The following is a 27,905-nucleotide window of genomic DNA, read 5'->3' as shown; positions in this document are numbered from 1 at the left end:
AGCACTCAAGGATTTAAAGTGACAGATGACATTACGGCATTGCACGCTAATAAACAGAATGTTGATAATCATAGTAACCATTATAGTTATCATTCTAGATGTGAATGGGCCGTAAAAAATAATAGTCTAGCGACCCCCCACACCCCCTTTTTTTGGAACCTTTATTTTTATGAGTGCAGTCTAGCTGGTGAGGCTTGAAGTTAACTGAAAGTGAAAAGTCTTGCTGGTTAAACTAGTTAAGAAGCCAAATACACTGGTCTTTTCAGCAGAAATGTATCTGTTAGCTGACTAACAGGACACTCACTTGCGTAAGGAGAGTTGGCGGCAGACCCATTGAGGAAGCTCGGTGATCCAGGGACGCCCAGGTTGGTCATTCCGGCGGCTCCGTATCCGTTCATGGTGGAGGTGATGGTGTTGTAGTTGGACTGCTGAGGTGTGGAGCTCGGCACGTACCCGCGAGGAGACACGCTGTTTGAGTTACGAGAGTAACCTGGAATGTAAGACACGACGGCAGGTTAAGCAGGACGCTCTTGTAGCTTGAAGTTCATATATAAACCATGTGATTTATTCTGGGTTTGCTTATTAAGACGCTTGATGTGATTTGTAGATGTTACAGTTGGACTAATGTGTGTCTGTGACATGCTGGGTTTGTGTTTCTAGTGGGTGGAATCCCTTGGTAAGTGTGAGAACATTTACCAACACAGATATCCAACTGCTGTTAAAAAAGCACTCAGTATAGTCAAACAAAACTTTGCCTACGTTCCCATAAGCAGCAGTGTTTGTGTGTGTATTGGGTGTTTTGGACTCTTTTCGTCTGGCAGATATAAGACAGACAAGACCAGAGCCATATTGAGAGACATGGATATCACTGATACTTGAGAGTGAGCTCTTTTTGACAGTAAGTAAAAACTGTAGTAACCACCTAAGATAAGGAAAACTAAATAAATGTAAAGTAAAATAAATAAAAATTATTACATATTGTTTTAATACAAGCTCATATATGGCAGGACGTAATATTGTGAAATATTATTAGAATTTAAAATAACTGTTTTCTATTTGAATATATTTTAAAATGTAATTTATTCCTGTCAAAGTAGACCCTTCTCCTTTTGGTAGATCCTTCTCCGATTTGGCACCTAAACTTTGGAACAATCTTCCTAGCATTGTTCGGGAAGCAGACACACTCTGTCAGTTTAAATCTAGACTAAAAACGCATCTCTTTAACCTGACATACACACAACACATTATCAATTTATATTTTCACATCCATTAAAGGATTGTTAGACTGCATAAATTAGGTCAGCCGAAACCGGGAACACTTCCTATAACACCAGATGTACTCGTTACATCAGAAGAAGAATGCACTCATCTTCTGCCATGGAATCTACGCTAATATTAGTCTCTCTATTCATCCCGAGGTTTACTGTAATCAGCCGGATCCGGGCCATATCCAGATCAGATGGAGGACCTGCACCAAGACACGACAACAATGCATCCCTGAAGTGTCAGAAGTGTCCCCTGTGAAGGCCTCACCGACACGACAGCAAGCGGCACAGATTCCCAACAAACCGTCCCATACCGGCGTGATGAATACGAACTTCAACTAGATGGAACTGGATTAAATATTTTGGATATCTTTGACTTATGACCTGTAATGCTGCCTGAATCATAATCATGCACAGTCGACTGAGCCTGGTTTCTCCCAAGGTTTTTTTCTCAATTTCTGTGAGTTTGGGTTCCTTGCCGCTGTCGCCTTCGCCTTGATACTAAACAATGTTTTCGAATGTTTTCATTCTAATATGCTGATTTGATGCTGAATCTTGAAAACAGTTGTGCTGCTTAATATTTTTGTGGAAACCGTGATAAGGATTCTCTGATGAATAGAAAGTTCAAAACAACAGCATTTATTTAAAATTTAATATTTTTGTAACACTGCAAATGTCTTTACTGTCACTTTTGATCAATAACCCTTTTTACTGACCCTAACTTTTGAATAAATTCAGATTATGAATAATACAGATTAAGAAAATCTTTTTTGATGTTGTTGTTGCTGTTGTTGTTGACTGACAGATCAACATCCCTTTAACACATCAGAGTCACATGAGCAGCAACATGACTGCGTCATAAGCTGCAAATAACATTCAACAGCAGAGAGAGCTGATGTTCGTTATTCCAAGAACTTCCCTAAATAAACTGTCTCCTATGTGGTTTGATAAGCTGCAGGAAAGAGGTGGTGTATTCTGTAAATCAGTTTGCAACTTAATTAGAACTTGAAACAATAATTAGTTTGATGGATGAACGAGCAAAGCAGCAGGCTAACCGAATTAAATCCTGCTGAAGTTTCACTGCATACAAGCATAAAGTATGAAATGTAATATTTTTATAATGGTTAACGGCCCTTTCCCATGACCTCATGGATTCCTGTAGGTGTTCCTTTCCTGCGTGAATGAGGAAAACAGACGAGAGGCGAAGGGGATGAGTGCTAGCAGGAGAGAAAGCAGAGAGTGTCAAGGGAGAGAGAGTTCCTCTATCTTCCTGTGTGTGTCTCTCTCTCTCTCTCTCTCTCTCTGATATAAGGAGAGTGATCTGTTCATCTCACATCCATTCCCACTTCCTGTCTGTGAGTGTCAGAGCTGGTGGGTGAAGAGAAACATGGCTCGGCCCTGCGATATTGAAAACACTTGTGCATGGAAATGCTCACACACATGGCATGAGATGCACGTATGCAAGTCTAAAGGAAACTGCGATTCTGTTTATTGATGCTAGTGGTGAAGAAATTACATAATTCAGAAGTTTTAAGCAACTTCTTAAAGATTTTAATGGCATTTTAAGCAACATTAACCAATCATGTGATAATTTATTTGGAATCAAAAAGTCATGACCTTGATGTTGACACACTGTAAAAAAAATCGGCAGCTGTGGTTGCCAGAACTTTACCGTAAAAAATACAGTAGCAACGTAAAAAAACATGTTAAATTTCCAGTAAAATAACATATTTCATTAACTGATATAATGTTAATTTATCAACCTAATGAAGTACTAATATCTGTTTTGTACCTTTATAATACACTGACAGTCACCAATCACAGTGGTGATAAGAGTCACATGATGAATCAAAGTTCATCACAAGCAGCTTTCCACAAGCTGAGGAGGACAATAGTAACATATAGAAGGTGCACACAGTGTCATTCACCCACACACTAAACACCATCATGGTAACATGCATGGAATTTAAAAAATGCAATAAACATTAATTTACCAACATTAGATGTAACATAAAACCCTAATGTACATAACTGATTAGAGAAAAAATTAGAAAAACTAAGAAGAAAGAGTTATTTCAACGAAAATATATCAAATGTAAAGTGTCACGCAGGGAATTGTGGGAATGTCAATTTACGTTTTTTCACTGTAAATTTTACAATGAATTGTTATTTTTTGATTCCAAAAACTGTGAATTTAATGGTATTTTACCGTAAAATTACAAAAATGTACCGTTAGATCTATTACAGTTATTCACCGTATATAGTACGGAAACTTTTTAGTAAAACCAATTGACAGTTTTTCACCGCAGCATTTTTACAGTCTTTTACTGTTAAAATCTTACAGTGCACTATTTGAACATATTTTAAAAGGAAATTTAACTCTCAAGCTCTCAGAATTGTAATTGCTAATCTTGGTTTTAATACACAGACATAAACTGCGCTTGCATTTGCAGATAACGTGTTGATTCTTGTAGCGCTGTCATCCCGAGTATCTCAGCTCGTTCACAGCCTGCGCCGCTCACACTTCTCTCAGGAGTGACAGGGAGTGTGTACCGACACAGACTCACTCTGATGAATGTGTCGTTTCTATGGGCAGGTGAGTGTGAGTGACAGTTTTGAGTGCTGTGGGTGACAGGCCTGCCAAAACACAGCCATGTGATCGTCATGTACAGTGCTGCTGGTCCGTGGCTGTACTTGGGTGTGAAGCTCACCAAAAGACAGTGGAACAGATCCAGACACGTACTGACAGACTGTGTGACTGAATTTAAGTGTTGAGTTTTTTGAGTAGCTTCGAGTTTCGTGAAGTCATGAAATCATGTCTCAATCAGAACCAGTCAAACACGCTGTAGGGCTGTCAACACAACGCATTAGACAAATTAATTAAAAAGAAAATAGTGTGATAAAAATATTAACACAATTAATAATGCCCCTTGAGCTGTGTGTAAATGAAGTACCACCTTCAATTGAGTCTTGATTGTAAAATCTGATCAGTGATAGGCTTCATGTTCAATTATATGGAAATAATATATCGACTTCTAAATATTGATGTATGCAGTAAATTTGATTGGATTTTTTTATAGCTTGGCAGCCGAACATACAAGTGTTTGAAGTGCATGTGTGATTTGGGACTTAAATATGTCAACACACACAAACACACACACTGACCTTGGTCTCCCTGTGAGGCCTCAGAGATGTTGACGGCGAGCTGGCTGCTGAAAGAGTTAACTCCCATCATGCCTGAGTGAGCGCTGGAGCCTGTCAGCGAGGGCAACTGGTTATGGCTCCGCGGCACGCTGTACAGCGCCTCCGTCAGGTCTGCAGCACGCTTTAAAATGATCTCCTGACCAATACAGAGAACAGAGAGAGAGGGAGAGAGAGAGAAAGAGAGAAAGGGGTTCAAATAATACACAGTGGTGATCTCAATGGGTTTCAAGATAATAAATTAAATGGTGGCTTCAACCATAGCAAAAAGTATTAAAGAAAACAATAATGCTCTTAAATAAAAAATTGAAATGTACAACTATTATTATTATCATTAATCCAATAATATTTGAGCATGATAAATAACTTAATTTATTAAACATAATTATAATAATTGTATTTAAATCATAATAATTATAAAATTATAATCTATTTACCTTACATAAATATAAAGTTATATGAATATTTACATATAATTACATAAATAGTTATTATTAAAATTTCTAAATATTTTGGTAACACTTTATTTTATACTGTATTTCACATCAAAATGTTATTATAAAGAATTCTATATAAATATACATTACATGAATTATTCTTTATAATAATAATATATAATAAATATTAATAAATATATATAAAAATATAACTATAAAATTATTTAAATAGAATTGATCATTTGAAGTATATTTAATTTTTCATAAAAATAATATGTGTATTTATATAGAATTATTTATAATTCTACACATCTACAAACATACACACACACACACATTACATTACATTAAACATATAACATTATAAATCAGCTAACTGCATAAAACAAATCTGGTTATTTCTTATGAATTTCATACCTGATTGTTATGAGGCATTCCATACAGCGCCTCCACCAGGTCTGCGGCTCTCTTCAGCAGTACCTCCTAAAAACACATACAAACACACAGAGTTTAGTGTAATAATCCACCTCTGACACTGTAAATCAGCACTGTTTGCATCTCAAATAGTTTCTGGTCATAAATAATAATAAAGAGCACCATAAAAAGGTATAATTATATTAAACAAATAAATCATGTTCTTTATGTTTCAAGCCATGTTCAAAAAGAGAAACTAAAACATGTGATGAGATAGAGAGAAAAAGAAGCTGTCGGAATCTCATTTACACCAACCTGTCACACACACACACACATGCATGTACACACAAATACACACACTCAACCTGTGCCAAATCACACAAGCAGTGATCCAGGGCTGCGATCCTTTCAGACTGTACACATATGCTCCACTGTCATTCTTCACACGGTGTGTGCGACTGTGTGTGTTTGTGCGTGTTATCCTGTAGTGTTCCTGTGTAAGTCACACGTTTCCACTGGCCCACCGACTCCATTCTGGTCTCACTAAGAGTACCGAAACCAAGAGAGGACATGAGCACTTTACAACAGCTCCTTATGCATAATCATTTTCCATCTGCTCCATCTGTACTAAATTAACTTCTAATCTTTCTACATTTTATCTCCTACATTTTGTCTTCACCCCCAGGGCACCTCCGTTCCACTTCATAGGTGGAAACATCAAATCACTTTTGCCCAACACATTGGTTTTATCTCTTTAACTTGTCACTGTAGTTTCTGTCATTTCTAATAGACTTTAGTTTTTATGAGCTCATAGGTATATGTTATTGTAAAGAAACAATAAAAATAATACATATAACCTTCTCTATATACATCTGCTGGCAGGAAAAAAGTAATATTAACCAATAAAATTACATCCTACCATACAGCCTTTTCCGCTGTATTACTATTTTGTGCTCAGAAATACAATACTGTTTAGAGTCTGTAACATTTTATTTTAATGCATTTAAAACATGTTTCTTGTTGCTCACCAAGACGGCATCTATTTGTATCAAAAGGAAAAATATTAATATTGTGAATTATTTTGACAATTTAAAATAACTGTTTTCTATTTTAATATATTTATTCCTGTTATGGCAAAGCTGAATTTTCAGTATCATTACTCCAGTCTTCAGTGTCACATGATCTTTCAGAAATCATTCTAATAGGCTGATTTGCTGCTCAAGAAACACTTATTATCAATGTTGAAAACTGTTGTGCTGCTTCATATGCTTGTGGAAACTTGTGGAAAGATATATATTTTTCAAAATTGTTTGATGAATATAAGGTTCAAAAGAACATTTATTTGAAATATAAATCTTTTTTTTTTTAAGATTATACTGTAAATGTCTTTACTGTCACATTTGATCATTTTAAAAAGTATTAATTTACATATATAAAAAATGACCCCAAACTTTGAACGCAGTCATAATACCCCAACATTAAAACTTAAATTCAATCAAAATAAAACAAGCAGAAAGTTCATATTTTTTTAAGGCGAGGGTGACTTAATTTTCAGCCTGTTTCTCACACACTGTTATAGAATTAGTTTTGCACCTAAGTTTTATGGACCTTTTATGATGCTTTTTCTCCTTTTGGAGCTTAAGAGCCTCTGGTCATCATGTACTTTTACAGTCCAGAAGAGAGCCACTCAAACATTCTACTAAACATCTCCTTTTGTGTTCCATGGAAGAAAGAAAGTCATGCATGTTTAAAACAACAGTAAAATGTTCTTTTAATACACAGCAAGTATACAGATAAATGTACAGGTAAAGATAAAGGCAGTTTTGGCAGCAATGCCATTGAAGAACCATTTTCAGAACCTTTCAGTGAATAGTTCTTAAAATAATCACTTTTTCTTAGAGTGAAGAACATAAAAAAAAAAAAAAAAATAGAACAGAATCCTTTTTAACTATCTTTTGTGGAATGGAAAGGTTCCGTGGATGTTAAAGGTTTTTCATGGAACCATAGATGCCATTAAAGAACCTTTATTTTTTAAGAGTATTGATGTGAGTATGATCAGGCTAAATAGGAGGATCACTCTCTCTCCCTCTCTCTCGTACACACACAGCATTCAGAGACAGACAGAGAGGTGTTGAGGTGATACAGAGGAAGCCAGAGCTGGTATTATGGCAACCTCTACTGGAGCTCCCTGGGGTATTACATTGAAACCTACTCCACACGCACACACACACACACACACACACACGCACACTTCACATGACTGTATGAGGACAGGAAACAAAGAGAAAGATGAAAGTATAGAGTAAACACAGACAAAGAGAGAAAAGACTGACCCAAAGAACTACAGATGCAGGTCATGGAATCAGGATAAAATGACAAAAAAAGACAGTTTGAAAAAAAAAAAAAAAAAGAGAGCAGGACAAAGAGAGGAAACGGCAGAGTAATTGTAAATCTCATGACGAGAGGTGAAAGAGAGAGATGCAGACAGAAAACTGCGCTGAAAGATGAGCAAAGGGGGAAAGGGTTGGAAGAAAACAAAGGAAAAAAGACTCGAGGGACAGAGAGAAGACAGAAGAAGACAAAGTGAGGGAAATGTGCACAAATAAAGTGGAAATGAGTGAGTGAGTGAGTGAGTATGTTAGGAGAGAGAGAGAGAGAGAGATGAAGAGGGGAAGTTCTAGTTGTTTTTCTCCCTCAAGAGTTGCCAGGTAAGAGGCAGCTGGGGCTGCTGGCAAACCTATCATTACTGTACTGTGAGAACAACAGCCTGTGTCTGTACACACACACTCACACACACATTGGAAATATTACACTAATTCTACATTTGTACACAATTCAAGCAGGTTGAAATTAAAGTAAATATTGCTTATATTTACAAACAAGTATCAATCCCAAAGCAGAAAACCTTATTCACAAATCTAAGTATATTCCAAAGGTACAAAATCAAGTAAAATACACTTAACTTTATGGTACTGGTGTTCCCAGAATACACCAGGGCATGAATAATTAATACAGTTGTGTATTTCACTATTTGACAATTTTATTTACACCATTGCTATTGTTGTGTAGTAAGACATCTTCAAAAATGGTACACCATTTTTTATTTTTTTTTTGCCATTTTATCCTCTGAAGATGACAAATGGCCATTTTTCAGACATTTTGTAAGTAAAGTAATTTAAGTAAAAAATGGAAAAAACAAACCTTACTTTTCAGTGTACTGTCTGTAAATTAAATCATGAACTATCCATAACTTTAAAATAAAGCTTTTAGCATTTTTAGAAATGAAAAAAAGACACTAATAATCTGAAGATATCAACAAAAACGTTTTCAGATTTTTCTTATTTGTAAGGATATTTTAGACAGTTTGTCCCCAAAAAAAAGCATCTAGGCCAGAAATACACACCATACACACTTATGGAGCTAAAATAAACAAATATGCCTTAATACATGCAGAAAAGCAGAGCTCATGCTGGAACATTAGCTCTCAAGTTTCTCACATCTATGTCATGCAAACATTTGCAAGGCCTGCATCTGTGAAGTACAGCTCTTAGTGACTGTTTTATGCCAGGCCACGAGGCCCTGAAATTGAACACTTTCTGGCTGAGTTTCTGAACATACTGTGTGGAAACTGTTACATTTACGAGGAAGAACAACAGTGGCCTTCAGATCAGGCAGAGAGGCAGAAACAGGCTGAGGAAACCACCAAATATTGTGATATTCCTTTAAAGTTTAACTTTAAGAGCTCATCTGGGACTGTGTTTGCGTGGTAGTGCTCATACTGTATACACACGCACACAAGAGAGGATTGGGGGGCATATGGAGATGGGGGCACAAGGCTTCCTCCTCCTCCTCATCCTCACTTACTTGCATTTCCCACGACAAAATATGACCTTAGAACTAACAGTCCTTCCTCAGCCAATCAACAATGAGCAGTAACGATCCTCACAGATGGCTCAAGTCAATGACAAACACGGGCAAGAGCGCGGGAGAGAGAGAGAGACAGAGAACTGAGACCTTGTGCTCTGTTGTTCCTGCATTATTCAATCTAACATATTTATTCAACCTTTACATTAGTTATAGTGTGATGAGTAGGAACTCGTTTTGTAAACTACAAAGCTGAATAAAAAAGGCACATGATTAAAATAGAACAAGATTTGATTGATTCTACTACTCTCATTTGTAAGTCGCTTTGGATAAAAGCGTCTGCTAAATGACTAAATGTAAATGTAAATGTAAGATAGCGCACAAAACGAGACCTATCATCGTTACCTTACAAAACCTTTAATCACAACTATTATCACTAAAAATATTGAATTATTACTATAACAATTTCACAGTTGTTTCATTGCATCCCCTTAACCTTTTAAAAAGTCACTTTGGATTGAAGCATATGTCAATTTGGTAAATTTGAATATTGAAATAATAATAAATATATAAAATAATAAGAAATAACGGTAACACTTTACAATAAGGTTCATAACATTAGTTAACAATGTTAAGTTCTATAGCATTTATTAATCTTTATTGTTAATGTTAATTTCAACATTTACTAACATATTATTAAAATCATGAGTTGTATTTGTTAACATTAGTTAATGCACTGTGAAGTAACATGTAAACTTTATTTTTATTAACTAACGTTAACAAGATTAAGAATTGCTCATGGTTAGTTCATGTTAGTTAATACATTAACTAATGTTAAGAAATTAACATTACTGTTACAAAAATAATTTAAAAAAATAAGAGATATATGTCATATTTGAATGTCTGTCTGGGCTGTATCGTTCAGTGTTATTAAAAAAGTGCTTTTATTGCTATGAAAAAATGTTTTACCAGATAAACAAACATTAAACCAAACATTTTTTAACCTGATTATATTAGGTTATGACAACAAAATTAGCTTTAATCGTCAAATCAGGTGGAAAAAAAATAAAAAATTAAGGAAACAAAATCCTTTATTATGTATTCATTTAGTACATGAATATAACATATTCATTGACTCCCTCTGTTTAGTGAAATATCTTGTAAATTCACTCCCTATTTATTCATATTATCCATAATACTGTAAACTGATAATCAGTAAATATGTCTATTCTGGATTAACCTAACTGTGACTTTATACTTTTTCATATTGTACTTCTTCAAGTGCATTATCATGTGTCTTGTTGTTGTATTTATGTTTGCACTGGAAAAAAAACTTGGCAAAAAAGCTCTTTCTAATTGTGATTGTATTATTTTGCATGATTGTTATAGCACCCAGTTTTATACATCTATTAGCGTGCAGTGTGTGTTTATGAGTGCTGTGTTTTAAGTGTGCACCTGTTCATAAAGTATTTCTTGTTTTACTGTACGTCTGGTCGTCTCTCTCTTACAGTGTTCCTGTGGGTGTTTCTTTTTAATACGCGCCAGTCCTCCCTCCCTTTATCTGCCCATCTGTACGTGTCTCCGTGGTTTGGTTCTCCCCTGCTCTCGTGCCTGATGCCGTCCAGGTATGGGGCTCTTGTTCCAGGCCGCCTCCCTGCTGCAGTTCCCCGTGTTCGGCCCCAGCCACCAAACCTGTCCCTGGTTCACCACGGCTCTGCCATCCACACCCAGTGGGCAATCTGTCACCAACATAGCCTTGGCACTGGCAGCACACCCCTCATCTCTCTCTCTCTCTCTCTTTCTTTTTCATACCCTCTTTCTCCTTTGCTCTCCACTCCTGTCCTGTCTTCCCTCTGGCCCCGGCTCAGTTCATTAATCTCCATTATAAAACAGAAGTTAGTTAATGTCTCTGATGCTCGCTGGCTACGACACCCTGCCACGGGCCCTTTGGCACAACATGAACGCACACACAAGCACTTACGTAAAACACACACACACTCGTGCTTAACTATTTACATCTTCATTGACAAGCAAAACACAAAATCATGAAACAAAACAACAAATCATGCACAGATTTAGTAGTCTGTATGTTCTGTGTTTACATAATATACAAATAATGTTAAAATGAACAAACCATTTGGATAAAGAAATTATTTTTAAAAATCAAGTACGACTCATTGGTTTAGTGGTAAAATTTCTCTCTTACTTTTGTTTTAGAGATTTTATCAAATGCCTAACCCTAAGTGCACTAAAAAAAAAAAAAAAATTACTTTAAAACAATTTTCTCTCAAAAATTGCTAGTAAATTTCACAAATAATTACAAAGAAATGGCAAGTAACATACTTTTTGTAAAACTTCAAATACTTCAGTAATCTTTATTTTATTTACAACTTCATTTTTTTAGAGTGTATAAATTAAATCTGAGTAATCTTGAGGCTTATAAGTTATCAGATTTAACAATATAAATGGACAATAAAACAGGCAAAAAAAAATCGTATAGACTTACAATGAAGGAGTGATATGTGGCATAATTTAAGGACCAGACTGCAAAATGTATTATTTTTTTCATAGCTTTATTTTATTCCTCATTTTTGAAGGATTAGTTCACTTTAGAATTAACATTTCCTGAAAATTTACTCACCCCATGTCATCCAAGATGTTTATGTCTTTCTTTCTTTAGTTGAAAAGAAATTAAGCTTTTTGAGGAAAACATTCCAGGATTTTTTCCATATAGTGGACTTCAAGAGTTACCAAATTGCAGTTTCAAAGGTCTCTACACGATCCCAGCCAAGAAATAAGTCTTACATAGTCTTAAATAAGTCTAATCTAGCAAAACGCTCATTCATTTTCTAAAAAAATAAATAAAATATACTTTTTAATCACAAATGCTCATCTTGCACTGCTCTGCGATGTGCCACGCATTACATAATCACGTTAGAAAGATCATGTAGGTGGAAGTACCGTGATAGGGCGGAAAACTCCACCTCATTTTTCCTCCAACTCAAAATCAAAATCATACAACATTGTTGTTTTACCTTTTTTTTTTTTTGTAAAGGCTGTTTGACTTAGTCTGCACGTTCGCTTTGTAAACACTTGCTCTTCATCACGCATGACCTTTCCAACATGATGATCGCATCACAGAGCTAGTGCACGACAAGCATTTATGGTTAGAAAGTATATATATATATATATATATATATATATATATTATATATATATATATATATATATATATTATTTTTTTTTTTAATGGCCAATCGTTTCGCTTGATAAGACCCTTATTCCTCGGCTGGGATTGTGTAGAGCCCTTTGAAGCTGCAATTTGGACCTTCAAGCTGTTGGTAGCCAATGAAAACCACAATATGGAGAAAAATCCTGGAATGTTTTCCTCAAAAACCATAATTTATTTTCGACTGAAGAAAGAAAGACATAAACATCTTGGATGACATGGGGGTGAGTAAATTTTCAGGACATTTTAATTCTGAAGTGAACTAATCTTTTAAGTCGCTTTGGATAAATTAATAATAATAAACATAAATGTAAAGCTAAACTGTTTTGGTTAGCCTGTAAAATATAAAAAGAAAATAATTATTTGAGAAACACAAGAAAGTGAGGCATGCAGAAACAGAGAAAAGGGGGGAGAGATATAAAATGACTTCAAACAGCCATGAGGTGAATAAACTGTACAGTTCTGCTCTGTGGACTTAGCTTTACTTCATTATTTATGTGGCGTCTACAGAACGACCTGCGGCTACTTTACTCGTGTTCCCTTCACACATCTCTACAAACTATTTCACATCACACTTTCTCTGGCAAAACAAAAAGTCCAGCACATTCCCTCTCAAATTAAGTCTGGCAGCACAAATCAGTGCTGTGTTCCCTGTAGTCAAGCTGCTCTATAACCTCAATATCACTTGGAGGTTCAATACTCATGCTGTTGAACCCTTAATGAAATGCAATCAATGATTGATAAGGTGGCAGTTGCCCTCAAGTAGGTCCGCTGATGATTACAGCCGGTCATCCCGAGCATCTGACCCCGCTCTGGGCTCCAGAGGTGTGCCACCCGGCCCTGGGAGAGACAGGCGCTGGGCCTTTTGTCTTATTAGCTGACTGTCGAGGTGTAAAGATCTGCCTCCTGCCAGGCATACAATTAGTCATCCTGTGATCTTTATTACTCTAGGGTGGTGGTCTTTCTTAGCAGAGCCCCAATTCGACACCCTCTCTTCCTCACCCGGGAGCCCCAGGTAATGCTGGGGATCAGGTGATGGGACCTTACGGAGGGTCCCTCTTGTCACAGGTTAAGGACGAGGCAGGAGTCTCTCTTGTGCTACCAAGAGGACTGTGAGTGATCCTCTGCAGGGTCACCGATTGGACAAATCGGCCCACTCTATCACCCCTGGTTCTTCCATGTACTCTGAAAAATTATTTTTTGCTGCTTTTTAGGACACTCTTGATATGAAAAAAAAAAAAAAAACATTTTTCAAAGGTTTTTGATATGGCTTTATGGCTCTTGAGACACTAAAAAGTTCTTATAGTATTAATAATTAATGATTTTTTTTTATTATTATTAAATGATATTATGCTTTTCAGATCAGGATGCAACTTATATGACTTTACGCTATTGGTCATTTTCATCTCAGCACAATCGTCTGAGCTTTGTCTTGCAACCCAAATAGCCTCTGGGCACCCTTAGCACAAATGTCAACGTCTTACAAAATTATTAATCAGAAAAGGAAAATTAACAAGTTTTGTAAATGCTTAAACAACAACAGAAGTGTGATTTACCTGCATAGAATGCGAAAGATTTATTATTAAAAACTAGAACTATTAAATTTTTTTTTTTTAATAATATGAAATATTGTACGAAAAACTAAAAGAAATGTAAAAAAACGTTAAGTTAAAGCACTAAAATTACTATATTACTACTATAAAATTGCTATTATTATATCACTATTAGCCATATTACCAAATGAAAGGTAAAACCGCACCAAAGTACTATAAAGTTTGTTCTGATTCATCCCCAACGTCAAAAACAGAAGATATCTCCTCCCTTTTAAAAGCCTATTATTTTGTTATCCAAACAATGTGCGATTATATGCTCAGCTGCATTTTTTTATTTGCATTAGCATTGTTTTTAGCATTAGCATTAGACTGCCTGAGAACTACGCAATAATAAAAAAAGTCCTCTCTTTGTATAACAACAGAAGTCTGTAAAACTCTTTTCAGTTCTAATTGGAACCTTCATTTTTAAGAGACAGGCCGGGAAGGGTTCGGACTCTACGAGAGATTCGCTCGGGGAGGCATGCGAGCGGCTCCCTCCCCTGAGAGGTGTTCTGGATGAGCTGGATTCATGTCTGCATGTTAATCTCTTCACTCTACCTGCCAAAAGGCAGAGAGCACGTGTTACGTTGCATCAAGATGCTGTGTTCCTCTCCTTTTCCTTTTCACAGACCTCCAAAGCCCAGCATCACAGCATGAAACCATCTCAACACTCCCGGCCCCCTGCTGTCTGTGTGTGTGTGTGTGTGTGTGAAGTGTATGTGGGTGAATGGGTCACAAGGAGTCGCTCAGACGCTCTACAGTTCATTCAGCACAGGTAACAAGGTGAGTCTGTTTGACTTTAGATTGGCCCGGCTCTCGGCTCTCTAGCCCTGAAGGCTGTCTCCCGACAAGCCTGTTTCTATCTTTCTCCTATCTTTTCTTCCTCCTGTTTTCCCCTTGCTTTCTTTCCAGGGGCTCAATTATGGGAGGATGGTTCTCAAGCGCCCGGCGAGAGCAGATCAGCTGACCCGGGAGAGCAAGCCATCCGACAGGTCCCCTAACAATGATAAATCACATACACACACTGAGCCTGGTGAGCAGAGGTCCACCACACACACATACATACATACATACATATACAACATTGCAACTTACGCGCACACACACACACACGCACACACAAGCTTATCTTGCTAATAAAGAGCAACTGATAAAGTAAAATGCGCCAACATGACAAGACAAAGGAAGTCAATAATATACTTCCTCTTTAAAGAAGACATACAAAAATATAAACAAGGCTTAAAAAGGAGACCAGGGCTAACTGTCACACAGGCAATATCTGAAAATCAACTGCACAAATGTATTTTCTTTAAAAGTACCTTTTTATGTTGCTTAAAAAGCCTTTTTACAGTCACATGTTCTAGTACTTTATGGATGTTATAAATTTAAATATCTGCTGGCCAAGCCAATGTGTGTAAAATGAACTTCATTGTTTTTCCAGGGCAATCATGGTTGTAATGTTCAATAGCTTTTTGTAGTCAAGATTTGCATCCATACAGAAATTAACTTTCGAAAATATTCACTCGAGTAAAAAGTGTGACAACCAGCCCCAGTGTCTACTTTTGTCGAGAGCTTCTGAGAGCTGCCACATGTACATAAAGTACATGTTCTCTCTGACTGAGCAGAAAGCCCATTTATAAATATAGTAGCGTGCAAACAACATTTGATTGTCTTGTGTTGGAAGCAGACTTGGTTGCGAGACCCCGCTTCTGAGTTCATAAGACACGCCATAATCCAGGTGTCCGTTAGAGTGGATCTCACAGGTCGTTAACCTCAGGGTAACCTGGGACTGCCTGCGAACGTGTGTCTCGAATGCCAGAGAGAAACGCAGCTGCCTGCGGGACAGAGGAGCGTCCTGAATCACGTCCATATTCATGATCTATCTGGATGGAGAGGTGTGTGCTCACGGCCAAACCTGGGACTGGAAATGAAATTATAGATAAACCTGATACATGCCTGGCCCCAGCAAAGGTCGTCAGACAAACACAGCTGGGTTTCTAAATGCTGGGGCCATCACTGGCACACATTCACTGCAGATCTGATCAGGGTTTTGGAAAGAGTCAAGAAAATGCAAACTCTGTTAGACTGTCAAACTATTCTGTTATACAAATAAATAAATAAATACATTTTAATAGTCTTAACCACAAATTATTGGTCAGGAAATAAGATAAATTTAAGCAAATGCATTACTTAAAAAGCCACTGCTGTCCCAGAAAAACATCAAAGACAGAATTAGGTTTTTGGCAGAATATGGGAAGTTGTGTGTGGAGTGATGAATCACAATGAAACATGAGTTACATGGTGATGCTCCAGAGCAGGGTCTTTGAAAATCTGGTGAGAAATATAATAACAAATGCATCTCTACCACAGTGAAGCATGGAGGAAGAGGCGTCATTGTGTGGGGCGCCTTTTTAGCTGCTGGTATTGGTGAGCTACTTCACTGTGAATAGCTTTGGAGTACAGGAGAATATTGCAGAATGGCTTCATTTCACACAAATGAAAAGTTGTTATCTAAAGAGGATTGATCGGATTTTCAACAAGACAATACTCCTGCCCAAAATGCAGACAACCAAGAAGTGGCTTGAGAACAAGTCCATTAGGCTTATGTTTTGACCTGGTCAGAGTCCAGATTTGAGCCCTATAGTGAATATTTGGTCTTACATCAAACTCAAACGAACTGGGAGACATTTTTTAACCAATCGTGAACTGTTTGGAGCCATTAACATCGAGTGGAACAACACTGACTCTTCATGTAAAAAGCTGTCTGCAAGTTGGGGCCTATTCTGTGCTAAAAACCTTTATCTACAGCATTTGCAATTCTTTCTAATTTCCCGACCAGTGATTTGTGATTAAAATGGTTAAGACCATTAAAAGATCAGTAAATATTTTGTCATTTTTGGCTTTGCCCATATATCTTTAATATTATGTAAGTAAACCTTTGTTAATATATAAGTTTTTCATGCACATCTTGGAATAGTTATTTACCAACTTTTTATTTGTTTATTTATTTACTTATTTGCATGCTCAATTACTTATTCATTCACTTAGTTATTTATTTACCTCCTTACTGCCTTATGTATTTACTTGGTTATTTATTTATAGGACTGTGTCAAAAAACGAGGCACCAGGAACAGGAAAAAGGCGGTGTAAAAAAAAAAAAAGGCCTACATTCTTATTGAGTTTTCCTCTTGAATGTATAAGTATATAAGAGGTGATAGCTGGCGGTCTCCCCTTGCCACGTATCGCAGCATCAAAGCGGCCAGACAATGTATGCTCACTATTAGTATCAATTTACAAATAAACTGCTTTTTTGGTGACTGGATCTCAGATGTCAGATTTTGATAAATGGTTTCAATTTGGCAGCTGTTTTAAAGTGTCAGTCCGCATCAGATCTGATCCCCTCCTACACCAGAGCCCTGCCCGAAAGAATCTCTCTCACTTAGCTTCCTGCCTTTTTAGGGGAAAATAATCTTTTCATACTAACCAGGCGGCAAACCGCCCAGGGCACCTGACGGCACATCGAGTTTTGCGCTCGACTCGATGTGTATGTGTGTGTGTATGCATGTGTGTTTTGAACATATACACACAGTCTGCACCCGTTGCATATCAGCTTTGTTCTTTGATTTGTTGCTTGTTGCTGCCTCAAAGCTGCAATATGCCACCAGCATGGATAACAGCACCGATCTAACCTCCATCTCACCCTCTCAAAGCCAGCATCACACAAACAGTTGTTTTTCATTCACAAGCCTGTACGAGCTGCTCTTCTACGCTATCAAACAGAAGACCCTCAGGCTTTCAGAATCAAGGTTTGCTTCACAGACATAAGAAAACACCCATCCTTTGCAGCAAGAATGGAGATGCAAAGCCAAATCTGAGGCTGAAATATACAATGCCCATCTCGCGAATGTTTTACACCTATTTTAAAATGTATGCCAAGCATTTCTTGCAAAAACAGGAGAGGTTGTGTAAATCTACAAACATGGCCAGGAAAAGCAAAATGTGTGATTTTGATTGAACAGAAAAAATATGCAGCGAAAGCAATTTCTTCAGACCACACTTACCTTAGGTAACCTCTCTGGGTCTCCAGGGTGACGAGGGATGACCTTTTGTAGCCTCTGGAAACCGTAGTCTATGGTGGGTTCATTCAGAGCTGCGGGAGAAACCGAAAATAAGATGTTTATTTGATTTAATAGACTGCAAATCTCTCAGAAACAGGCCGTTATATCATCTCGTCCATTTCCCAGAGTTCTCTGCCATGTTGCCCCAGAGTTCAGCAGAAATATCAGTGCTTGCATATGTACATTTCTCCCTGTGTATTTGTTTACGTTCGTCCCTGTGGCATCAATCCAGGATTCCCCCTGTGTGAATTTGTTTTATGAAGTGTTGAGTGAGGCCCTATGGCCTTCCTGTCCCCCTTTACACTTCTTTATTCCCAAACTCTAACCTTTCCTGCCTAATTCAATTCCTCTCTTCTCACTCAACCCTGTTCACGTTTTATTTCATTCTCTCACTGCAAACACCACCTCCTCTTAGCCCCTCTTTTCCATCTCTCTGTTGCGATACGATGGCAAGAAAGAAACACCCGGAAAGCAGTTAGGGAGATATTTCTCCATAATCAAGCCCATTAATCATAAAAGGCTGTCAAATTTGACTTTGGGGACAATTTGTCAGCCTTCTTGCCCGGTCCGCTTTTGTCACCGTTGCCTCTTGTATTCCGTAAGGATGATTGACAGTCCAAATGCTAGCGAGTAGAATACCTAGTTTGCACTAATATGCATAAGCGGTGCTTTCATGAATAAGAATAAGGTGGCTGCGCAGGAGCAGGGGCCTCTTTTCAAAGGGCCCGGTGCCGTTTGTTGCGCGCGGCAAATAGATGTTATTACCATTATAACAATATTTGTTTTCTTTCCTCGGGAATGGGTCTCGGCGAGCTGCTAAATCAAATTTGTTTGAGCTGGTTTCACAGCGAGGAGGAGAAAAGAGCTCACGGAGTGACAGCGGTTGCGGAGGAGGGGGTGTGTGGGGATCTTTGTGACTCAATGCCCCTGTGAAAGTGAAGGAACAGTCTCTCAGGACGCTCTGAGAAAGGCGCTGTGGAAACGATCACGTTCCTTCTCCAGGTCAAGAGAACTGCAGTTTGATCAAACAGCAGTGTGATTAGACTCAATAAGCGATCTATGAGCCATTGTTTTGGACATTTTTGGATATTCGTCGCCATCTGGATATAAAGTGTCAGGGAAAAAAGAGTGTAAAACAGAAGAAAGAAAGAAAGAAAGAAAGAAAGAAAGAAAGAAAGAAAGAAAGAAAGAAAGAAAGAAATGGAAGGAAGGAAGGAAGGAAGGAAGGAAGGAAGGAAGGAAGGAAGGAAGGAAGGAAGGAAGGAAGGAAGGAAATCAAGAAATGAAAAAGGGAAAAAGAAAAGAGGGAGGAAAGAAAAGGAAATAATTTTGAAAGTAAATGAAGAAAGTAAAAAAGGAAGGAAGGAAGGACTGAAAAAATAAAAAGAAAGAAAGAAAAAAGAAAGGAAGGAAGGACAAAGTGGAAAAGAAAAGAGGGAGGAAAGGAAAAATAATTTTGAAAGTAAAATTTGAAGAAAGTAAATGAAAAACGGAAGAAAGAAAGAAAGAAAGAAAGAAAGAAAGAAAGAAAGAAAGAAAGAAAAGAAAGAAAAAAAAATGAAAAAGGGAGGAAAGAAAAGGAAATAATTTTGAAAGTAAATGAAGAAAGTAAAAAAAAGGAAGGAAGGAAGGAAAGAAAGAAAGAAAGAAAGAAAGAAAGAAAGAAAGAAAGAAAGAAAGAAAGAAAGAAAGAAAGAAAGAAAGAAAGAAAGAAAGAAAGAAAGAAAGAAAGAAAGAAAGAAAAGACAAGAGGGAGGGAAGAAAAATAAATAATTTTGAGAGTAAATGAAGAAAGTAAAAAAGGAAGAAAGAAAGAAAGAAAGAAAGAAAGAAAGAAAGAAAGAAAGAAAGAAAGAAACACATTAACAAACAAATTATCAGATGAACGAATGAACAAAAACAAACAGAGAAAGAAAGAAAAAAATAGAAGAAAGAAAAGGAAAGAGACAGGAACAACGGAGGAAGAGCGTCCATGAGAGCAATTTCACAAAGCAATCCCATAAAACTTGCTCTTTAATGAACCGTCGGACAGGGGACATGAGAGGGAGGGCTTTGTTTCTCTATCACACCCCCAAGAAATTAAGCCCATTACTTCTCTTATTAAAATCCCCCTGAACTTTGACCCCAGCGCCCCATTGGCTGCCTGCAGGGCCTCTGTCCTCTCAGCCAATCGATACGGCTGCCTCCCGCCGAGAAGTGGGAGTAATTGGAGAGTGTGTGTGCATGGGCCGAACCCTGACCCCGCCTGCATTACACAGCCCATATGAAGATAGATTGCCTGATTTAGTGTAAACATATGCTGCAATTCTAGCCATCAGTGCCACTTTCTCCGTCGTAATTTGTATTGATTTTTTCTCCCTTCCTCTCAGCCATCCACGCGTCTTTGCTGTGCCTGACGTGTGATTGCGAAAAGGGAAAGATAATGCAGTTCGCTGAAGAGGTGGCGAGTGTATGTGTGTGTGTGTGTTGGAGGAGACGAATAGAGGGATGTATATTTATTATTAATTTAATCATCTCCTTATTGCAGGCACTGTGGAGCTGCACATCTCTTTTCTCTCTCTCTTGTTCTCATTTGAAGGTTATCACACTCTCCACTGAGATCTACTGATGCTAAATAGAAGGTTGCTGTGGAGTGTGAGGTAACAGTCAAAGATTAATATGATTTCCACTTTCAGATGTCCAGTGGGAAGGGACAACACAATGAGCCGCCATATAAAAGACAAAAAAAGCATTTTCTCATACGCTTGCATACCTAGATCTATTACTGTCGAAATTTTGATCATCAGCACAACAGGGTCAAGTCTGAATCGTGTCTGCCATCATCATCGACACGCTTCACAATCCTCTCAGCAAAACCGTCAAGCATTTGACCTCTGACTTGCAGTTAACCTGCACAGCAGACCTGCGTTTGTCCTCACATATAAGCTTGTTGAGGCTCTATCTAGCTAGCAAATTAGAGGTACTGCGTGCAACTCTAAAATCAATCCCAGCATACCTCTCTGTTCTTATTACACGCTCTGCAGAAGTCAGAGGTCAAATAGGGCTGACTGGGAAGCCACTCAACACGCACCAACTCATGATAGCCAGACCTAATAAGGGCAATGCTTACTAATACATCATGAGTCTGATGGAGGGAAATAAAAGAAGAGAGATAAAGATATACAACCAGAATGAGAAAAAAGCAGAGAATGTAAATGAAGACCCTGTTGCAAAAAAAAAACAGCATATGCTGGTTAGGTATGTTTTGAAGCATGGCAGCTGCTTTGAGCTGGTTTAAGCTGGTTCTTAGTTGGTCATGGGTTGATTTAATCTGGTTATGAGATGGTTGTAAGCTGGTCCTGAGCTGGAGCTAGTTGCTTAGGACCAGCACTTGACCTGCTTAAACCAGCTCATGACCAACTAAGGACCAGCATAAACCAGCTCAAACCAGCTGCCAGGCTTTAAAACATACCTAACCAGCATATGCTGTTTTTTTTTAAAAGGGGAATTGGCTCCTCACACAATACACAGGAAGCTGAATTGGGTTTCATATTGAAGTGTTAGGAATAAGATTATTTTGAATTACACCTTTAAACCTTTTTTTAAACTTTAAAACAAGGCTTTGTCAAGCCAAAATGTAAAGTCTGTCTGAACATGAGACAAATTTTTTTTTTTTTTTTTATTTCCATTGATTTTAAAGGGTTAGTTCACCCAAAAATAAAATATCTATCATTAAGTACTCACCCTCACCCTATTTGTGATGAAATCCAAGAGATTTTTTTTATTCTAAATAGAAGCAACGAAATTACCACATTCAAGGTCCAGAAAAGTAGTAAAAACTGTTAAAAGAGTCAACGTGACTACAGCAGTTCAACCTTAATGTTATGAAGTGACGAGTATACTATTTGTGTGAAAAAAACAATAAAAAAATAACAACTTTATTCAACAAATTCGTCATTCTCCTACGCTATTTACATTCAGTGCTTCCAGGTTTCTATGCCCAAATGCCGGCTCAGTATTGGCCGACACTGGTCACGTGAGCAAGCATGATGCATGCGTGTGATGTTGAAGCAGGAGCCAGCCAATACTGAGTCGGCGTTTGGACATAAACACGGAAGCGATGAACTGCGTTCACTGCGTCAAGTGCGTACGTGTCTGACAGGGGAGAGACGAATTTTGTTGAATAAAGTCAATATTTTTGTTTTGTAAGTATTTTAGTCGCGTCATAACATTAAGTTTTAACCACTGTAGTCACGTTGACTATTTTAACAATGTTGTTACTACTTTTCTGGACCTTGAATGTGGTAATTTTGTTGCTTTCTATTGAGAAACTGTAGTCACATGGACTATTTTAACAATGTCTTTAATACCTTTCTGGACCTTAAAGAGTGCAATGACTATGTGTGGTTCAGATACCCTTGGATCTTAATTTGTGCTACGGGGGTTTGGAATGACATGAGGGTGAGTAATGACAGAAATTTCATTTTCGTGTGAACTAACCCTTTAATTGTACTTCCTTATATTCACATTTGAATTGCAGTGCTGCATGTTTGCTACCTCAATTCAAATTCAGAAATGTAAATGGAATTTAACAACCCTTCTCAATTCAAACTGGGAATGGAACCCAACCCTGCAACATAAGCTATCACAGCACTTAATTTCCCAGCCCAGCCCAGCCCGAATAACTCATCCCCCGCCAACTGTATGTACGTTTAGTCTGTGCTTGTTTACATCCATGCTCTCCGATGGGCTTACATCTATTTACCCTCCACTGTTTTTCTATTTACATTCTCCTGTTCCCACTTTCCAACAGGCCTCCCGGCAGATCATGTTTCCCCTCTCCCTGATGGCATCTGTCTTTACAACATAGGGCTTTTTAGGTGCCATATCCATTCCTGTTCTCTCCTTCTTAGCCACCGTGATGCAGTGATTGTAAGCGTAGTCATGCCCCCTTAGGCCACAATCGCAACCATTCAGAGAGAGGCTATTTCAGCGGTCTCCCCCTAACGCAGACTGAATGATTTTAGATGGAGCCCTCGGCCCATCTAAAACACTTGATCAAGCCCTGCTCTGTCCATGGGAGGCGCATTGATGGAATGGGGAATTTGATGCAGGTTCGGATTCCGACGCAACATGCCTCAATTTCTCATTTTCATGTGCTACATGATTGATATGGGAGAGAACGGCACCGAGCGGCTCTTTCACCTGCAGATGGGTATCTCGCACACTTAGATTGCCCCGCTACTCTTTAGGGGGAAGACATTTACAGGTGCACAACGGGGCGACGTGAGGAAGCGTTTTGTTTTCCCGTTCTAGTCTGTCGCTGCAAGGTCGCAGATCTGGCTTGTTGACAAACGTCTGAAGACCCCCTTGTTGCGTGTCATCGATTTCAACCCATCCATCTCCTCTTTGTCCTCACGTCAGAAAGGCCGCGGCACACGGAAACGCATTGCATCGCAACTGACGGAAAAATCAGAATGCGCTTCTTCGCACCATTCTGAAGGAATAAAACAAGGAGTGAGATTCAAAGTGCAAGTTTGGATCAATCATCACGGCCCGCTCCCCCATCCCTAACCCCTGCAACCCCCAAACACTCCTACCACCTCCTCCTCCCTGGATCGATCCTCATAGAAATTTCATGAACTTTAAACTGTGATTGACAGTAGAGGCAGGGCGCGCAGGCTGCTTTAAAGTGGAGAGCCACCAGGGAAGATGAAGAAAAATCCACCCCGGCCTCTTCAAACACGCAGACAACACAGACTCACTCGCACTAAAAACCACACACTTTTAATTACGTCTTGAACACGATTCGCTGTTATGGCAGCAATTACGAAGCTGAGCTAACCTTGGTTTTACCCCTGTGTGACACCGCACTATGAAACACTGTCTGGATTTTAGGGGCAGATAATAATCAACAAATGATTCTCACTTTTGGTCTGACGTTATAGTAAGGGAGCAACAAGATGTCGGGAAAGCATGTGTGCTTTATCACATCACGAGTGTCAGTCATTTTGTATGCATGTACGAGATGGGAAATAAGATCAGTGGAAAAAAAATAAGAGGAGGCTTTTCTACACAAGGGGAATGTGTCGTTCCACTACAGAGTCGAGACTCATATCACTATCAAAGGGATCACTTTTCTCTTAAAGAGAAGACCTGTGGAACCAATGTTGGATAATTAGTCATTTCATGGGGGGACACTTTAGGCTGTGACTCCAAAATAATAACAGGCTCCACAGGTGGGGGAAGTATGGCTTTGAGGCACACTTCTTTGACGTGTCACTCAGTTTAATCAAGGCGCTACAGAGGCAATTACCTAACAGATGATTAACATATCTAGCCGGCAAGGCAAACGGATGCAAGCGGTAATCAGCATGGTTGCATCACCGTTCGGTCTCCGAGGAGAAAGAGAGAGAGTAGGGGTAACAGAAGGGGCTTGGTGTGTTAATGTCACTTCTGCTTCAGTGTTTCCACACTGGAAATGTTTACTACATTCAAGTCACTGCAAAGCACACACTTTTTCACATATCTGAGAGTTGGTATCATTGGACTATGAATCACCAACTATATCACAATTCGATATAAATCACAATATATACATCCTGATTCAATACATTAGTACATTCAATATGGTTTCAATCTCTCTAGACCCTCATTGAGTGGCTCTGACTGCACCGAGAAACATTAGCTGTGTCCCAATTCAGGGGCTGCGTCCTCCGGAGGTCACATTTAAAGGCTGCATACGTCCTCAAGTCGTCATTTAAGAAAAGGTCTCAGGTCTCATTTAAGAAAAGTAGCCATAATAAAATTGACTGTTATTCATCATGAGGTGTAAAATACTGTAATTTCTCTATTACTTTGCAATCTAACGGTTACTTTTCTTAAATGAGACCGACTCAATGACATATGCAGCCTTCAAATGCGACCTCTGAAGGACGCAGCCCCTGAATTGGGACAGAGCTACTGTCTCAGAGTTTATGCTTATTTAGATGACCTAATTCTTTATTATGGAACTGTAGGACAAGCAAAAATAAATAAATACAAATGCACCAAAATTTTGGCCCCCGAAAACACCATTACATTTTTAGTTTTCAACTGTAAGAAAAAAAGAAAGTTGACAAAAAAGTGGAAAATTGTATAAGAAATGTTGTTATATTATCAAAAGTTCCGTTTTTGTGTCTACAGAGTTATAGAGCAATATTAAAAAAATATATCCAATATTTCAAATTATTATAAAAAAATATATATTATTAAAAATAATTATAAAAAGAAATTATTTTTATTCAATTTTCTTTTTTAAATAATTATAATTAAAAATAATAATTTTCAGTTTCCATTTTGACAAAGAATTATTATTTTGGTGCATAAACAAACATTGATATAAAGTTTTAAAGTATCAATACAATATCGTGAGAAAAAGCATTGTGGCATATCAATAATGTATGGCTGTATCTGTCTTAGCATTTAAGCAAATACAATAATATGAATTAATAAAATACTCTTGACAAACTCTTTAAGTTACTTGGCTAACAAGAAAGGAAAAAAGATGACGTTTCTGCTTTTCTAACATTTGAAATTTAACATTAATTAGATTACCGCATGCCAATAGCCTGGATATGGATTTCACTAAAAGGCTGTACTTCAGCTACTGTCAAAGTGTCTCACCAATATACACCACAGTCAGGATACTGCTGACAGACCACCTCCTAGTGTGAGACTCACAAACACATCGGCGTCCAAGCTGTGAAACAACTGAACGAAATGATGACATCATGCCGGGTCCTGTTCTACGTGCTCGGCAGCCCTGCAGAGCTCATCCAGTGGAACGTTCCGCTAATGTGTTCCATCTGCCCGCTCCGAGGATGAAAAGGTAACAAAGTGGCCCATTGTTCCATGGCTTGTGCAACAAGTGAACTGCTCCTGGTCCCTCTCCGAGCTCCGGCTATGGGAACGGTCTTTGAGAAACATCAGCCACCGCTGTCCACAGAGCCTGTGCCATTAAGCTTTAGTGCCAGTTTTAAAGAGCTTTTGTAGTGGATGGCGCCAGAACCTCTGGCTGATGTGAGAACACAGAGAGCAGGTTCCAAAACCGGCCCATGATTTTAAGTTGCATACCAGCTGGGTGCTCCGTGGTTTTCCAATCAACTCTTCGGGCCCCAGGCTGTGGCAATTACATAGCTAAATTGAGAAAATCTTTGTTGTGTAGCTTTGACATCCAATCCCTTACAATGATTCCCTAAATCTCTTCCTTCCAAAAATTCTCTTAGTCTCCTCTTCATGTTGTCTCAAACCTGAAGATATTCTGAATTATGTTTCAACTGTTTGTCTGTACAGTAAACGGTAATCGGATCCAAAAGAACAACATTGGATCCCATTGGCTTAATTGATGATACACGAGGCAACTTTTTTTAGCAATGTTGCCGAGCGATGTTGCTTGGACACTTTCCCAATGAGAATGGGCAACAAATTTCTATCTGGATCCTTTAGATTGAAATTTGTTGCCCATTCTCAAAAAAGACACTGAGACAGTTTTCAAAATATCTACTTTTGTGTTCCACAGAAGAAAGAAATTCATACATGTTTGGGACGACATGAAAATGAAGAAACAGTAAATTTATTTTTGGGTTAACTATCCCATTAACAGAGTTGCAAGTCAACGTAATACACTTTGAACCTAAAGTAAGCTTTAGTTTTACATTCGCTTCAGGCAATAGCATAATGTATGAAGTCTGGGCACTTAGAGCCACTAAAAAACATATACTCCCTTCCTAACCCTTTGGGACTGCGCCAGCCTACCCTACAACCCCATGACAGCCATTAGCTTCACAAAACAACCCCTATTCTACAACTGAGGCTCAGACAAGCTGAAATAAGGTACCCAGAATGGGTTGAGCAAGTGTTCGGGGAGGTTGTTCCCCCTGTCCCTGTACATTCTGTAACCCAGCACCCAATTTAAGTGACCCCTGAGTCTTTTAAACAAAAGGTCTCACCCAGCAAAGATGCTACAGCTCTTGTTTGCAATGCCAAAGGCTGTCAGCCTGGAAAGCATCAGGCAAGTTCTGACAGGCACATTGGCACCCAAGAGAACAGCACTCTTCGTATTAACAGTCCCGCACCTCCAGTATCCTCTCAGCCTCTGTTTCTAGGATATTGTGCAATTGCTTGGAATGCATGCAGCACTGCTAAGGGAATAGTAGCCCTCCCCTTTCAGGAAGTTGAGAGGATGCTTCAGATACAAGTTTTATATCTGGTGGATCTCCTTGACTGAGGCAATCAAATAAAACGGTATACCCAAAAGGCCAAATCAAATGCGGACTTTTTGATGCCCCAAATACAGCTTGAATGCTTGCAAACCAGAGGTACGATGTGCTGTCGTTTAACTGTACATCACTTCTGGTCACATGTTTTATTATTATGATTATAATGGCAGAGGCAGTAAGTTACTGGCTATTGGGAGGCTTGTGTTAGCGTAGGCTGGATCCATGCCGCCAGTCTCAGTGCTTGTAATGTATAGATCAATGTGGCCGTAGGGGAAAGAGGATCAATGGCTGTTGAGTTATTGCAGTATTTGGCTACTGATTTTAGAGAGCTGTGTTTTCCCAGGAAAGTCAATACCCTCAGGCTCTTCACACTCATCTCGCCCTCCTTCCTCTAACCCAACACCTGGGGAGTCTTAACCCCCCGAGAGACAGACAGAGAGAGAGAGAGACATGAGCTGGTGGACTGAAGGATTTAATGATGCATGCAGGCAGAAAGCAGAACTAACAGAATAAGAGTGAAGATCTCTCCGAAGGGAGAGCCAGAGA

General features: G+C 38.5%; 1 protein-coding gene across 5 annotated transcripts in view; it reads right to left on the bottom strand.

Annotated features, from left to right (window-relative positions):
- Positions 1–27,905, bottom strand: part of LOC137023055 (transcription factor COE3) — a 119,012-nt gene that overhangs the window by 5,713 nt on the left and 85,394 nt on the right. For all 5 annotated transcript variants that reach the window (XM_067389648.1, XM_067389666.1, XM_067389657.1 and 2 more), the window contains exons 11-14: positions 18,064–18,152; positions 5,321–5,386; positions 4,431–4,605; positions 305–490 (exon numbers count right to left, since the gene is read on the bottom strand). In XM_067389648.1, coding sequence (XP_067245749.1) covers positions 305–490; positions 4,431–4,605; positions 5,321–5,386; positions 18,064–18,152 — 516 coding nt within the window. The remainder of the gene's footprint in view (positions 1–304; positions 491–4,430; positions 4,606–5,320; positions 5,387–18,063; positions 18,153–27,905) is intronic.

Source organism: Chanodichthys erythropterus, chromosome 1 (genome assembly GCF_024489055.1).
Source record: "Chanodichthys erythropterus isolate Z2021 chromosome 1, ASM2448905v1, whole genome shotgun sequence".
Lineage (NCBI taxonomy): Eukaryota > Metazoa > Chordata > Actinopteri > Cypriniformes > Xenocyprididae > Chanodichthys > Chanodichthys erythropterus.
The sequence above is the reverse complement of the archived record's forward strand: the minus strand, read 5'-3'. Positions and strand labels throughout refer to the sequence as shown.